Here is a 17,026-nt window from a genome sequence, read left to right on the forward strand (position 1 = left end):
CATCTATTTATTTTTGAAATCATTACACATGTTAAAGTTTTTTTTTTTTGTGAATTTTGTTTATTGCATTGTGCGATTAATTCCCACCCAATCATTGATATATATCGATATGATAGTATATCAATGCACCCAATACAAAATTCGCATCAAATGCGAGCGATAGCGACTGCGTTGCGAATTCGATATCTATGATAATACTTTTTTGACAGCCCTAGTGTATATTAGTCTATGGTCCTAGTTACTGCGTTGCGTGACACGTTGGCAATAAAATATGGATGTAAAACGTGAGTGTAAAATGGAGGAATCTGACACAAAAAGGCAGCCTTGTTCTGATGTACCGATTAAGCCTTTTAACAGCCTTGACTCTCGCACTACTATAAAGAAAGAGAACATCGACGAATCCAATTGCTATTTTCAGGTTAGTTTTTACAACTAATTCCGTTCATCGTACAATTTGACAGCTAAAATTGTGTTTAAAAACAATTCACACGTTGATAATATTATTATCAATCAAAATAACCGATTAAAGATAAAAATGTCTTTGGTTTTACTAAAGAAAACAGTATGTTAATTGTTATCTATGAATTATTGCTATTTCATGTATCAAGCGTACGAATGTGACAGAACAATAATTATTAATTGTGCTGTTTATACCGTAGGTAACACAATCATAATATATTATTTTACAATATCATCTGATTACGTATATAGGTACTTATTATTATCTTTAAGTACCATATCCGATCCTATTAAAATCATATTGTGGTCCTCCACAGGGTCGAGGTTTGTACTAAGAGGTTTTTGTTTTTACAATAAATGAATGTCAAGTCACTTGCTCAACATATTGAGTCCATACTGTGACTCCAACACCAGTTGTAAAACAATATAGTGTCGATTTTCCAGACCCAGGTTTCTAACCTAAAACCCACGACAAATTAAGCCGACGCTTAAGCCGCTTGGCCATCGTTAGCTTACAAATGATCTAATGATCTGATTATAAATGCAATATTTATAATATTATAATAAGTACAATGGATTGGAATATCGCTCGGTGAATATAACCCCGCGTAGCGTGGCAGGGGCGATGGTCTCCCTCTTTCAAGTGCATTTATTTTTTCCAAAAGTAAAGTAGCGCATGGAGGTCATAGACTCCAGATCATTCAACGGTGGTTTTACCTACAAACTTAGCCTATTCGAGTATCCGATTTGCTGAAAGTGTTACCTAATGCCAATATAAAGGGTAGAGCTTCTCAAGTCGGTCCTGCCTTTAGTTGAACCAGTCGGCCATTGCGACTTGTTACCTATGAGGGAAAATTTCTCAGCTTTCAAAAATTATGCAGCATTTTAAGGCGAGCGAGAATGTCTTTTCTCGTTTCGAGGACTGACCGTAATGTATTTATTATAACAACATAAGAAACACGCACGCTATAGAAGGTCTTAGGAAGTTACTCGTAGGACTTTTATTTTGTTAACTGTCAAAAATTATGCAGCATTTTAAGGCGAGCGAGAATGTCTTTTCTCGTTTCGAGGACTGACCGTAATGTATTTATTATAACAACATAAGAAACACGCACGCTATAGAAGGTCTTAGGAAGTTACTCGTAGGACTTTTATTTTGTTAACTGTCAATTCATGGTGGAACTGCATTGTATCGTTGTTCTTATTTAATAAAACGCAATTTTTTGTAGTACTTATTCCACTTTTAATCAATAGATTAGAACCGGCTTCGTCCGCCTCAGAGGGGCATTTTCAACTGAATAAAAATCAGTTGAAAATGTCCCTCTGAGACGGACGAAACCGGTCCTAATCTATCGATTAAAAGTGGAATAAGTACTACAAAAAAATTGCGTTTTATTAAATAAAAACAACAATACTCGTAGGACTCGCTCAGCACTACTTTAAATGGCGCCTAACGCTCGATACACCACGGTATATGCTTGCATAACGAGTGGTGGGGGGAAAAAGCAAGTGTGCCCTTGACATATTATTTTATTACTTGAACATAATGATTTGTAATCGTCACGTTACGGAAGGACTTATGTCGCCGGAATGTAATTTTTGAGAGGACGTGCGAAATGTGGAAAATGTGTAAAAGAAATCGATTTTTAACATTTTAAGAAACTAAATTTTTACTCGATCAATCCGGGGATATATTCCTGGGGCCTTATGTTATAACTTGCGAGTTGAAGTCGCCCGGTCGACATGACGTCATATGACATCATTGTGACGTACTACCCGACTGATAATAGCATTCGAGAAATTAACGCTACTAAAATACTGGCGTTATCCATTGTCCCCATACACAAATAGGTGTTTCAGCATAATAATATCTATGGTGAGCCGTGTGCGTTGGGCGGCTTGCCTCGAGCGTGTATTGGCTGACGTCACAATTACGTCATGTAGTCGGGTGATTTCATATCACTAGTTATAATATAGGGCTGCTGGTGTGTATAAATCGAAGTGAAATTGTTAAAAAACAAAAGCCATGATTTTTTTCCAAAATCTCTTACGACAATAATAGTTCTAATAGTGTTATTTTAATTTGTTATAATCTGATTGCATGGTATTTATTATGTGGTTTGATTTTAGTACCCAGGACCGGACCTGATTGATGTTAAACCCGAGACTGACCTTCACATTGATGATATCAAATGCGAGTTTGTCGACGACATTTCGCACCCATCATATTATGTCGACGAACCTCAACCTGGGTGCTCGTATTCAAATTATTCACCAGTCCATCAGGTACATATTATGTTAAATTATATTATATGTCACGCATTGACGTCTCGTAAGGATGCGGCGTTTACGAGTTTGGAGGTACCCTTGTGAAAAAAATCCTATGCGATAAACCGCCATTACAAATTACATGTGTCATGATTATGCGGGCATATGCTTCGATTATTCATTAAAATTTTGATGACGATACTCTATATTCACAACATCGTTTGCTTCATGGAAAACCGTCATTGCTCTCAAAAGTTGTGATAATATTTGTATTCATTCCTTCATTCGCCGCCCCTATGCAACACGTGACCTGCCTACGCCCACCGAACGTCACTGTTTAGAAGTCACCAAATGCCTGTTACCTTTGAAAATTGATATCTCCGCCGAATTGTAGGTATACTTTAATAGAATTGCGTTACAAACACTAGAATTCTTGAACGGACAAGTCAGCTCCAGTGTTGCCAATAAATTTCTTAACAGATCTAGCATTTTTCGATATGCATCGAGCTTGAAAAAACAATAATCTGGCTTGTGGCATTTTTACTAGCATTTTTTATGCCTCCTGCAGGTTTTAAATGTGCTGAAAATACACTATATAATATTAAGTTTATATATTTTCATGCTCATCAATTTTTTGTCTTATCAGATACCTACTTAATGCAGAAAGGTCGGTACCTACCTATTGTAGTAAGTAGCGTGAAAAATAAAACAGCATATTAATACTTGCAACAATAGAAGTATAGATGGCCTCAACCCTACACTGCATGACATTTTCTTTTTGAATGAAAAAATTTGTCTTTTGAATTATGATAAAGATCATGGGAAACATGTTAAAACAAAAAAATTATAAATATTATAAAAGTTTTTATTTTGTTCTTTTCTTTTTATTCAATGCTCGTTTTCTGTAATGAATTCTGGAAAAGAAATTAGTATTTGAGAAGCAAATCATCACTGAAGTACACACATAAAGCAGTACGTCAATCAGTTGCGAAGGCTCCATACTAAGCGATTATTTAAAGCTTAGCTTCTATTTTCAAGTATTTAATTTAAATAAATAAATATCTATATTGTCTAGGACTAGGTAATATAATAAAAAAATTGAGTGTCATCTATTGTCAAAATTTAGAAGTAATTATCAAAACTTGACCTTCTAAGGGTTCATTTAGATTTGAATACAGCAAAAAAACTTTAATTAGACATTTTCACAACAATTTATATGATAAATAGTCGTTTTTAACTGGCAGTTATACATTAAACAAACTTTATTGTTGGCCATGCGTATTGTTTGCTAAATAAAAGTCTGCGTGGAATTCTACTGGCATAAGTGATTTAAATAATTTGACAAATTCAGCGGTGAAACATATGACCAGTGTGTCGTTATCATTAGTGTGCACCTATTCATCAGTAGTAATATCGTAAGTATTATCTTCTTATTTCCCGTAAGTTACCTGACAAGTGTGCTCTTTTTCTCTGATCTCCACAGCTTACCTATTTCCAAAAGTCACCCTTCGCCACTGACATCAATGCATGATGATGCCAAATGGCATCACAAACATTTTTCGAATTATTTCTATGTATTTGATATTCAGCATAAAAACTATAATATAATCATAAAGTACATACCTGAATGTATCACGAAATATTTCTTTTACGTTCTTGAATGGACTTTCTTCGGCTAAAAAGTATATTTGAAACAGGTGAATTTCAAGTACAACTTCTTTCACTTCCGTCAGGATTTATTTTAAGTTTTTTTATTTATTTGGAGACATCTGCTAATTAACTGAACTACTATTTATTTAGAACATTTACTAATGAAACTTAGTCAAAATAATAGTTAAAATGTCATGATGCCAAAAGGCATCACTATGCAGGTAGGGTTAACGTGACATGGTATCATATAATAAAACTTACGTGTGCTTACGTAGATATCCAGTGGTACCCAAGGGGCACAAAACGGCCACAGGGTCGCCCTAAAAGCCGCTGGATTGACGAACTGTTAAGGTTCGGTGGAAATATGTGGCAGCGAACGACACAGGATCGAGAGAGTTAGAAAAGGCTTGGAGAGGCCTTCATCCAGAAGTGGATTAACCCCGGCTGATGATGATGATGACGTAGATATGTTACATCACTTTGATAATCATCGCAATGACATAAAATTATACTTGACCGCTGTTGACACAATATATGTATTTCTTATCAATTTTGACATATTATATTTCTGTTAAAATGAGTGATTTTAGACGTATAGTCATTTTTTGATTTTTGAAATTTCTTCGACACGCGTAAGGAAGGGACATTGACGTCATTTTTGGGTAGAATAAGTAAATTTTCTTGCAATTTTATTTTCACAAAATCTAGCGTCTTTTCTTTCCAAATAGCTTGGTTTCGTACCCCGTCTGGCATGTTTTTATCAACGACAGTTGGCAACACTCGTCTGCTCTAGGCGACTGAAAGATTCATACGAAAAGAGTCTTGATACCTAATGATGTCACAATAATCCAATGACATTAATATGGACGAATCATCTGGAAAAGAAAATGACACTCACTTTATTGTCGGGTCTGCCGAATGGCATAATCTGTTCTAACGCCATTACAATAAAGGTGATATTGCTATAAATTCTTGATACTTTTTGTTGGGTCTGCCGAATGGTTCGGTTCGAACGGATTCGCTCAAATGAACATTGACATTAGAAACGCTGCTCTAACGCCATTACAATAAAAGTCATATTGCTATAAATTCCCGATGCGTGATATCGCATAATGGAAATTGCGTAACGTCTACCTATACATGCGAATGCGCGAATTTACGTACTAGCTACTGTATATAGTGCGTCGTCCATTAATAATGTCATTGCAATAATCAAATTGGAATTTGGCTTAAAAATGATGTAGGAAATACATCTTATTTGTAGTCGTTGTTACATTATTTGTACTGCCTGCACTTATGTTATATTATTGTAATATTTTCAGATACCAGCAGCAAGGCTGGTCAAAGTTAAATCTGAGAATGATTATAAGGAAGTTCCCATCGAGTTTGGGGGTGTCAAGATTAAAGACGAGATTGTTAATAACACTTTTCGACAATTTCATGATGGTGACCCTCAAGCTAAATGGTCTGCTTCAGAATACAATCCAGCAGATCAGGTATGTGCTAGTGTATTTCTAAGTTTGGCCAAAATATAATAGCGTTTTTTTCAATATATTGACATACCTACCTACTAGAATTGAAATGTTTATAACTGTTTTTCTTAACCGTAAATAAATTCAGTAGGTACCTACGTAACTTAAAATACCCTTAGTAATGACGTCAAAATGGAGCTTTAGTTGGATAATCTACAACGTTTAGGGATGTCCAGGATCATGCTTTGAAAATAGCATAAAAGCTCCATTTTGACGTACGCTGAGCCGGTTGGCCGTTAAGGTGATACATCAGTGAAATGGCAAATAATTTTCAACTCGCGACGAAATTTTGGACTCGCTCGCATTCTAAGAGTGAACGTCGAGCTGGAAACACGTCACTTTGTTTTGTGATGGCGACGGGCCAATTAATTCTTAAATCGTGTAAAGATGACTAAAAACGTTAACCATTTACTTTAAAACGAAAACATGCCAATGAATATATTAATATTGATACTAATAATAAACAGAACATAAAATGGACGTATGTTGGATTTATATGACAAATTATATTTCGTTTGGCATCCGTCATTTGCACCCGCGACCCGCAATCCGCGCATCGCCTAGCCACGATCTTTTTAGACCGTGCCTCAACTGATGTACAGCATTAAGGGTTTTATTAGAGAATTTCTTCGATATGGCCAGTGTATCATGAAGAAAGACGGACCATCAATTTGGCATGCAGTCCACCATCAATAATACTGTTAATTGGTCACATAATTAAAATCTGTCAAGGAAATTTAATTAAATCCCCACATTACGTTTATTAAAATTTTTGAGACCCTTTTACTTACGTACAACGAATTCATGAAAGGATGTAAACGTGTATTTTCTTAAAAATCAACGACAATTATTATCAATACTAGCAGAGCTAGCTGTTTCGCTAGGTCCTGCAGAAAACTTGCCGTCCTTATAACATAGTGTTGGATTTAAAAAAAATTGTGAAGCAAAAATAATTAAAATCATTTGCGTTGACCGCGCCGTAATTTTCTGTCTGTTTAGTCTTGACATAATTATACCAACTATTTCGCCTTCCACTGTGCCTTAAGCGCAAAGTGTTCAACCGGTGTGTGCTTCCCGTGATCACATATGCGTATGAAACATGGACCTTAAGTAAAAGAGAGATCCAGAAACTTAGAGTAGCACAACGTGGTATGGAGAGATGCATGCTGGGCACAACGCGAAAGGACAAGAAGAGAAATGAGTGGATAAGGAAGCAGACAAGGGTTTGCGACGTAATAAAGTTTATTAAAAGCCTTAAATAGAGATGGGCTGGACGCATAGCTCGAATAAAAGACAATCGTTGGACAAATCTAGTCATGCAGTGGTATCCAAGAAGTACAAAACGTCCGCAAAGTATACCTAGAGGCCGCTGGATCGATGAAATGATAAAGTTCTGCGGAAGTACGTGGCAACGCAATGCACAGAACTGAAAAAAGTGAAAGCAGCTTGAAGATGCCTTCATCCAGCAGTGGATAGATTCAAGCTGATGATGATGATGGTTTCGCCTACAAGGTTTTATGAAATCTTTCATGTGTCCTTTGAAATGCTATGCTTTGGGGAAATATTAATTTTTTTGAAATTCTGTAATGCGTTTACTGAATACATCACAATCTGTTCAGTTTACATTTTCCTAAATAGGCAAGGAAATGAAAATAGTTAGGTATTTTTATCACTACGTTCCTAAACTGAGGACATTGAATTGAATTCAATATATATATTCAATATTTTACCTCGGTTGGTTACCGCAAGTATAATATATAATCAGGTGAACGTAAATAGATTAGTGAGATGAAAAAATCGTGCCAATCATTGCGATAAGTATAATATTATTGTTCATCAGACCAGAACGGGCCAATCAAACACAAACTATGAGAATGACAATCGGCGAGTTGACTTCAAACGAGAGTTTGTTGAGTATATGTTGCACCATATTGATTGATTGATTTACCATAATACACCAAATAAACGCTTTTAGCTAAATTTTGATGAATTTGATGAGTACACCATGTATAGCATTGGGATAGTCCTGTTTGATTCTAATTGAATACACGTAACCGTGAACAACCTAAGTTGACGCAACACCGTTTGCTTTACCGTTTGTCATCGCCTTTATATGTTTCCATTCTCGCGCTTTTGTGATAGAGCGAGAGGGTATGTAATATCAATATCTCAATATATGCTTCTCTGTTCTTTCTTTCACAAGGATAGCGTGGTTACCCTTTGTCTTATTTAAACAAAATTATATTTTTTATTTCGACCAAGTCCGATCGTAATACGATCATATGGGCCTCCACAGAGTAGAGGTTTGTTTTAACAGATTTTGTTTTTTACGAGAAATGGATGTCAGCCACTTGCTCAACCTATTAGTTCCATACCCTGACTCACGCACAAATTGAAAAGCAATATGTGCACTTGCCAGACCCAGGATTCGAACCTGAGACGTGATAGTCCAACGCCCACGGTGGCCGCGCGGCTTGAGCGTTGGATGTAATATTAATATCTCAATATATGCTTCTTCTCTTCCCTTGTTGACATAAATTTTGCTGCCTGTATGATTAGCTTCGTTCTTTAATTAAAAAAACAAGTAGGTTCATTTTCTTTTTAGTAATTTCCATGTGCTTTTTCTCTCCCTGGCACTTTGCATTAGAGTAAACTCAGTCAGAGCTCACTTTGAGCGTAGCAATCTAAGTCTTGGGCATCTTCTCCCAGGACACTCCCAGGCCAATTCTTAGATGCTTCACATCACCAATTGATGGGTCCCGTGATACTCTCGATTAAGACCGAGGGTGGTACGGGGCGGGTTTGGTGGAGGGACTTTAACTTCAATGTTGACAAGGATAGCGTGGTTATACTTTGTCTTATTTAAACAAAATTATAATTTATAGCTCAATACTAGTAAATCGCATAGCATGTTTCTATGATTTGTTGTCTTTATTCTGTCTATAAAGCATTATCTATATACCTCAGTAGCGAGGGTTAAAGGTAGACTGCTAAGATTCAATATAAATTGTGCACACCAAACTTTGTCAGTCATACTTATTTCTTTTCATTGAACTAAGAATACAATTTGAAGATAGTGTCAGTTTATAAATTTCAATTAAACAGTACCTAAACTAAACCAAAAAAGTTTTGGTATGCTTTGGGCGATTCGACAAAAATAGTGTGCACTTTTTCAGCCATACTTATTTGTCTTCGTTAAATTGGCAATGCATATTACAGATGGTGTTGGTTAGTTTTTTTTTTTTAATTGATTAATCCCTGCCTCAAGCAAACCATAATATGTATATGAAAAATATTCTTCCATATATTAAATACCTAAAATTATGTATGATGCAATGGCTTAGATTGACGAGGGTTAATTGAATTTAAAAAAACCAACAAATACTATCCAAACATTGTACATACTGCTCCAATCTATATCATCATCAGGGGCGCGACAACCCGGTGTGGGTCCTAGCCTCCTCCAACAGCTCCCTCCACCTGTCCCTATCCAGTGTGGCCGCTTTCCAATTTGGTACCCCCAGAATACGGCAGTCACTGGCAGCTCCATCTAACCAGCGAATCTTTGGCCTCCCTCTTCTACGTCCTATTATATTGCTGGACATCACTGTCTTTGCCGGTTCATTGTCATTCATACGGTGCACATGACCTAGCCATCGCAGTCTCCCAATCTTAATTGATTGAACTGCGCTGCAATCTTCGTACAGTCCGTAGAGCTCAGCATTATATCTTCTCCTCCAATTGGTGCCATCCCTGATCGGTCCATATATACGGTGGAGAATTTTTCTTTCAAAGATGTTCAGGGCTCGTTCATTTCGCAGAGTTAATGTCCAGGTTTCCGACGCGTAGGTGAGCACTGGCTTGACAAGTGTTTTGTAAAGAGTGCTTTTAGTTCGACGAGATAGTAAGCGGGTCTTAACAGATCAAAGTAGCATTTATTCGCAGACATGATTCTCTTGTTGATTTCTTCTGTAATATCATTATGTCGAGTTACAAGAGATCCAAGGTATATGAAACTGTCGACCGTACCAAACTTGTATGCATCAATATCTAACTTTGGTGCGACTTCTCGTGGTGTGATGCGTAGTGCATGTATTTAGTTTTTGCCTCGTTTATTTGTAAACCCATTCTTTTGGCAGAGGCTTCTAGTGCTGTGAATGCCTTTTTCAGCGCCAATTCTGATATGGCAATGATGTCGATATCATCGGCATACGCCAGCAGCTGCACAGGCTTAGTAAATATCGTGCCGCTGCCACGGGCATCAATCTTTGCATCCCGTATCGCCTTTTCTAGCGCAATATTGAAAAGAAGGCATGCCAGAGCGTCACTTTGCCTTAGGCCATTCAGTGATACAAATGGCTCGGATATTTCCGCTTGAAGCTTTACCCGGCATTGTACTGGTGTCATTGTCATCTCTACAAGTTTAATTATTTTCGTCGGAATTTCAAATTCTCGCATTGCTTCGTATAGCCGGTATCGATTAATGCTATCATAAGCTGCCTTAAAATCGATGCACAGGTGATACGTGTTAATATTGAATTCAGTGGTCTTTTCTAGAATCTGCCTTAGAGTGAATATTAGAGTAACACATGATCTCCCTCGTCGAAAGCCTCCTTGGTAGTGCCCGAGGATTCCTTCTACAATGGGTTTCAGCCGCTGGAATATCAGAATCGACAACAGTTTATATGCAGAGTTAAGGAGTGTCACCCCTCTGTAGTTACTACATTCTAGTTGGTCTCCTTTCTTGTGCAGGGGACAAATCAGCCCATCCTTCCACTCTTCTGGCATCTTTTCTGAAGTCCATACTTGGTGGATTAGGCTATGTAAATGTTTGAGCAGGCTTTCTCCCCCACATTTTATTAATTCACTCTGGAGGTTATCTATTCCAGGCGATTTGTTTGTTTTTAACCTTGACATGGGACCTTTTACCTCATTTAATGTCGGTGGTTCTTCGTTATCATCCATGCCACTTTGTACTGATTCCTGGTCATGAGTATTAATGTTAGTGTTGCCGGCATCATTATGGGGGGTATTTAAATGTTGATCAAAGAAACCCACCCACCGGGCAAGAATACGGTGCTTTTCTGTGAGTATCATGCCATTGTCATCCTTGCACATTGTGATACGAGGCTTGAAACCCTTCCTAACATTATTTATCTTTCTATAGAACAGCCGACTTTTTTGGGCTTTATAGTGTTCTTGGAGTAGGATCATTTCCTTTTTTAAATAATCACGTTTCTTTTTCTTGTGTAGTTTCTTTTCTTCACGCCGGCGCTTTTTATACTCATCGTCTGATGCCCGTGTTTTCTTCTGTAGCATCATTAAGTAAGCCTCATTCTTTCTCGTAGTGACTTCGCGGCAATCTTCGTCAAACCATTCTGATCGTTCACCTGTTTTTCGGCGTCCTAATGTATCATTAGCTGAGGATACTATGGCAGTCTTGCACTCTTCCCAGTGTTGATTCACCTCTTCATGGTCTCTAACCTCAACATTGTCGTTCAGGTGAGTGTTCAAGCTCTCCTGGTACCGAGCCAGTTCCTGCGGAATCTTCAGTTTCTCTGTGTCAAAGGGTTTTGCTCTTGCTCTCATCTCCTTTTTGGTGTTCGAGATCTTTGCTCTAACTTTTCCACACACTAGGAAATGGTCTGAGTCTACATTAGCCGCTCTGTATGTCCGGACGCTCATTAGATCCGATCTGTGCCTGTTGTCTATCAAAATATGGTCTATTTGGTTTATTGTGCACCCATCCGGGGATTTCCAAGTTCCCTTATATATATCCTTACGGGGAAACATTGTGCTACCATTAACTATATTTAGTGACGCTGCACAGTTAATTAGTCGGGTACCATTGTCATTACTTTCATTGTGAAGACTATGTTTTCCGACAATGGCAGTGTAGATCTCCTCCCGTCCTATTTTGGCATTTAGATCACCGAGTATTATTTTGACATCGTGATTTGGGCAACTGTTGTACGTGCTTTCTAACGTCCTCTTTTTCCTCATCCGACTTATCCTCTGTAGGAGTATGAACACTTATAAATGAGTAATTGAAGAAACTTCCTTTAATTCGCAGTCGCATGATCCTTGGGTTGACTGGTTCGAACCCAATAATTAAATGTTTCACTCGTTTGCTTACGATGAATCCAGTCCCAAAGTGATGTTCACTATCATGGCAGCTATAGAGTATAGTGCAGTCTCGTTTCTCCATCACTCCTTGACCTATCCATCGCATCTCCTGTAGGGCCGTAATATCACATTGGTATTTTATGAGTTGTTCTGTAAGGAGTTTAAGTGCTCCTGGTCGATAGAGTGATAATGTATTCCATGTTCTAAATCGTATTTCCTTAAAGCGTTTGCCAGGTTGTCTGAGTTTAGTGTCCGGTTTCCGAGGCTGTTGGTGTGGTTTCGTAACAATGTGTTTTTTTACGGGATGAGGTTGTTAGCCCCACGCCCAACCCCCTTTTCGGAGGGCCATTTTTTCCTTCTCCGTTAGCCCTGACTACACCTTCCACCAGGGTTGACTACCTGATCTTAGGTGTAGTTGCTCAGGTTTCCAGGGTTCACCACCTGGAGGTAGAGATAGGAATTGAGTAGGAGAGGCTATGCGACACTATCAGGATACAGTGTCGTGCGGTACGCATGCACTACCCCGTTAGACCCCGCTCCAATCTATATATTATACAATAATTAACTGTCAAAATAATCATATTTCATTTAATTTACTATTATGGAATTAAATATACCTGCCCTATTCTTTTTGTAGATTTCCACGCAGCAATGTTACGCAGTACGTTATAGTAAACCACTGGACATCGTTAGAAAAGATACAGATGACAATATCCAGGCAAATAACAAAAGAGCACAAGCAACCAATGAAAACAAAAAAATGATTATACAGCAATCGGACATAACTATCGATGTACACAATGTAAAACAGGAAGTTCAGAAATTACACTTGCCAAAGGTGGTTCGAATTAAGTTGAGAAGAGTTACATATTTTCCACGTAACTTTATTTGCAATGCTTGTTATGGAGTATTTGAATCTGTAAATCATCTAAATAGTCACAACATTTCATGCATGAAGTCTCAGCATCTTCAGACATACAAGACGCATACTAGTGAAAACATATTAGAATGCAATGAAAGCTCATATAAAATCTCGCAGCGTGATTGGCACAAGATTGGTAAAAACCCCCACCAATGCGATGTATGTTTTAAAACCTTTCTGCGTATTGGTAATCTCAATAAACATAAGCTGATACACACTGCTGAAAAACCACATCATTGCAATGTATGTTTTAAAAAATTTATGCATATTGAAAATCTCAAAATACATAAGATGATACACACTGGGGATAAACAACATCAATGCGATGTATGTTTTAAAAAATTTCTGTTAATACATCATCTCAAAAATCATAAAATGACACACACAGGAGAAAAACCACATCAATGCGATATTTGTTTTAAAACATTTCAACGAATGAGTAGTCTCAAAATCCATAAAATAACACATGATGGTGAAAAACCACTTCAATGCGATGTGTGTTTTAAAACTTTTCTGCGAATTGCCAGTCTCAATTTGCATAAAATGACACATACTGGTAATAAACCAAATCAATGCGATGTGTGCTTTAAAAATTTTCTGCATATATGGCATCTTAAAACTCATAAAAAGACACATACAGGTGAAGAACCACATCAATGCGATGTGTGTTTTAAAAAATTTCTGGTATTTGGTCATCTCAAAAATCATAAAATGACGCATACCGGTGAAAAACCACATCAATGCGATGTGTGTCATAAAAGATTTCTGCATAATGGTAATTTCAAAAAACATAAAATGACATATACTGGTGAAAAACCACACGAATGCGAAGTGTGTTTTAAAAAATTTATCAAAATCGTTCATCTTAAAATACATAAAATGACACATACTGGCGAAAAACCGCATCAATGCGAAGTGTGTTTTAAAAAATTTTTGGAAAAAAGTAATCTCAAGAGACATAAAAAGGTACATACTGGTGAAAAACCACACCAATGCGATGTGTGTTTTAAAAAATTTCAGCAAAGTCATCATCTCAAAAGTCATAAAATGACACATACAGGGGAAAAACCACATCAATGCGATGTGTGTTTTAAAAATTTTCAAAGAATTGGTGATCTCAATAAACATAAAATGACACATACTGGTATAAAACCACATCAGTGTGATGTATGTTTAAAAAACTTTCTGCGAATTGGTACCCTCAAAATACATAAAATGACACATTCTGATAAAAAAAATCAATGCGACGTGTGTTTTAAAACATTTATTAAAATTGTTCATCTTAAAATTCATAAAGAGACGCATACTGGCGAAAAACCGCATCAATGCGAAGTGTGTTTTAAAAATTTTCTAGAAAAAAGTAATCTCAAGAGACATAAAAAGATACATATTGATGACAAACAACATAAATGCGATGTGTGTTTTAAAAAATTCACGCTTAAAAGTAATCTCAATAAACATAAGATGATACATACTGGTGAAAAACCACATAAATGCGATGTATGTTTTAAAAAGTTTCGGGAAATTGGAAACCTCAAAAAACATAGAAAGACACACTGATAAGCCTTTAGAATGCGATGTTTTTGTATAAATGCACTCATGTCAGTCATCTAAAAACACAAAATTACACATTTTACTGAATTTTATGGCAATGTGATAGATGGTCATATAAGTGTTATTGGCAGCTCAATATTCGCAAAACGCGTCAATAGAAACATTCGAGTGGATAATCATAACAATACGTGTCCGTTGATATAAATTATAATACGTCGTTGTACGATATTGAAATATGTAAAAGCGCACATTGGGCTCAGAAAAGAGGTGAGAAAAGCCATTCGACACTAACAACAACTTGACAACTCTTGCTATACCGAAACATTCTTCAATTTTTTTATAATAATCTTAAGGGGGGACATGCTCGTCGAAGGTCAAAATTGAGTTTTTATTGTATTTTCAAACCATGATCCTGGACACTCCTTAAACGTTGTAGATAATCTATTTATATAATTTTGAAGCCTTATTATTCTTTATAGTTATTTTAAACATTTGATGACTGCATAAAGTATTTTTGTTATATAAAATAGTATTCTTTTAAACCTCTCGCTCTAATGTTTTAGAATATAGTCATATTTCGGTACATAATTGTGCAGTGGTATTAAGATTTTTTACGTTTATTAATTTTTAAACGCATTTATGAAACCATTAGTATAATTTATTACGAGATAATTTTTGTAAAATATTCACGATAAAAAATTATATTGATCTCAAATTTGACAAGAATTAGGCATTTTATTATTCAAAAAATCGGCAAGATTAACACATTTGAAGATGATTCTAAAGATACTTATTATAAGCTATGTCTTTGACCATTCAAGTGTGATAAACATCTTATGAATAATGATTGCTTTATAATAATTATTGACCTAAGAATAAGGTAGTGTTTTTTTGAAATACACCATTTCTTTTGTCATTCCCCAGTGGTTAAGCTACAACATACGGCCGTAGCCATAAATTGACAAACTATAATTAAAGTAGGGAGTAAAATTATGTTAACGCGCGTGTTCGAACATGTACCTAACCGAATTTTTTTTTATTTTTTTTTAAACGGTACATGTTCAAACACGCGCGTCAATATCATTTTACTCCCTATTTCAATTATAGTTTGTCAATTTATGGCTACGGCTGTATGTTGTAGCTTAACCACTGGGGAATGACAAAAGAAATGGCGTATTTCAAAAAAACACTACCTTATTCTTAGGTCAATAATTATTATAAAGCAATCATTATTCATAAGATGTTTATCACACTTGAATGGTCAAAGACATAGCTTATAATAAGTATCTTTAGAATCATCTTCAAATGTGTTAATCTTGCCGATTTTTTGAATAATAAAATGCCTAATTCTTGTCAAATTTGGGATCACAGAGATTATCAATATAATTTTTTATCGTGAATATCTTACAAAAATTATCTCGTAATAAATTATACTAATAGTTTCATAAATGCGTTTAAAAATTAATAAACGTAAAAAATCTTAACACCACTGCACAGTTATATACCGAAATATGACTATATTCTAAAACATTAGAGCGAGATGTTTAAAAGAATACTATTTTATGTAACAAAAATACTTTATGCAGTCATCAAATGTTTAAAATAACTATAAAGAATAATAAGGCTTCAAAATTATATAAATAGATTATCTACAACGTTTAAGGAGTGTCCAGGATCATTGTTTCAAAATACAATAAAAACTCAATTTTGACCTACGACGAGCACGTGGGCCGTTAATGCAACGACTAACTATAATAAAGCGTTAATCATATATTATGTAGCAGTATTAATGTGTATTCCAGAAATATTATAATAGTATGTGTTTTACTATATAAACTTATTTAAACATCTACTGTTTAAAAATGTCTTATCTCCTCGTTGCTCGTTTTACTGACTTTAGGAGCAACGAGGAGATAAGAGAACTCACCAAACAGCCTCTCATCACGCTGAAAGTGAAAAGGCGACGTTGGACCTGGCTCGGCCACGTGCTGCTGGTGCCAGAAAAGAACTTCAACCTGGCTTGCCTGTTCTTCAAGCCAACCGGATCCCGGCATCCTGAAAGGCCGCTAAATACAATCTACAAAGTATATACAGCGGAGCTACGAGATGCTGGTTTGACCTGGAACGAAGCAAGAAGACAAGCGAGCGACAGGGATTCTTGGAAGCGCCACGTGGTGTCCATATGCTCCAATTAAGCGGCGCATATGGCCAAAGAAGAAGAAGAAGAAGTTTAAAAAAGTGAAGTGACGCGAACTTGTGCTTACCTTATTCCCTAATGCTGGGGCGTGACATGGTCAAAAAGAATAGATGTTCTGCATTTTAAATGATAACTAAAAATTAAGAGAGAATGACATTTTTTTTCGACCATATCCGATCCTAATAGGATCATATGGGCCTCCACAGAGTAGAGGTTTGTATTAACAATTTTTGATTTTTACGAGAAATGGATTTCAGCCACTTGCCCAACCTATAAGGTCCATACCCTGACTCACACACAAATTGAAAAACAATATGT

General features: G+C 36.3%; 1 protein-coding gene across 1 annotated transcript in view; it reads left to right on the forward strand.

Moving 5' to 3' along the window:
• Positions 1 to 204: 204 nt before the first annotated feature.
• The window catches only part of LOC147076447 (uncharacterized), a 28,190-nt gene continuing 11,368 nt past the window's right edge, over positions 205 to 17,026 (forward strand). The window contains exons 1-4 of the mRNA XM_085940484.1: positions 205 to 418; positions 2,590 to 2,745; positions 5,700 to 5,873; positions 12,673 to 14,496. Of these exons, the coding sequence (XP_085796610.1) occupies positions 272 to 418; positions 2,590 to 2,745; positions 5,700 to 5,873; positions 12,673 to 14,496 (2,301 nt within the window). The 5' untranslated portion in view covers positions 205 to 271. The remainder of the gene's footprint in view (positions 419 to 2,589; positions 2,746 to 5,699; positions 5,874 to 12,672; positions 14,497 to 17,026) is intronic.

The sequence above is a fragment of the Rhyacophila brunnea genome, unplaced genomic scaffold, assembly GCF_057557595.1.
Source record: "Rhyacophila brunnea isolate RB1 unplaced genomic scaffold, BYU_Rbru_1.0 scaffold_13, whole genome shotgun sequence".
In the NCBI taxonomy this organism is placed as follows: domain Eukaryota; kingdom Metazoa; phylum Arthropoda; class Insecta; order Trichoptera; family Rhyacophilidae; genus Rhyacophila; species Rhyacophila brunnea.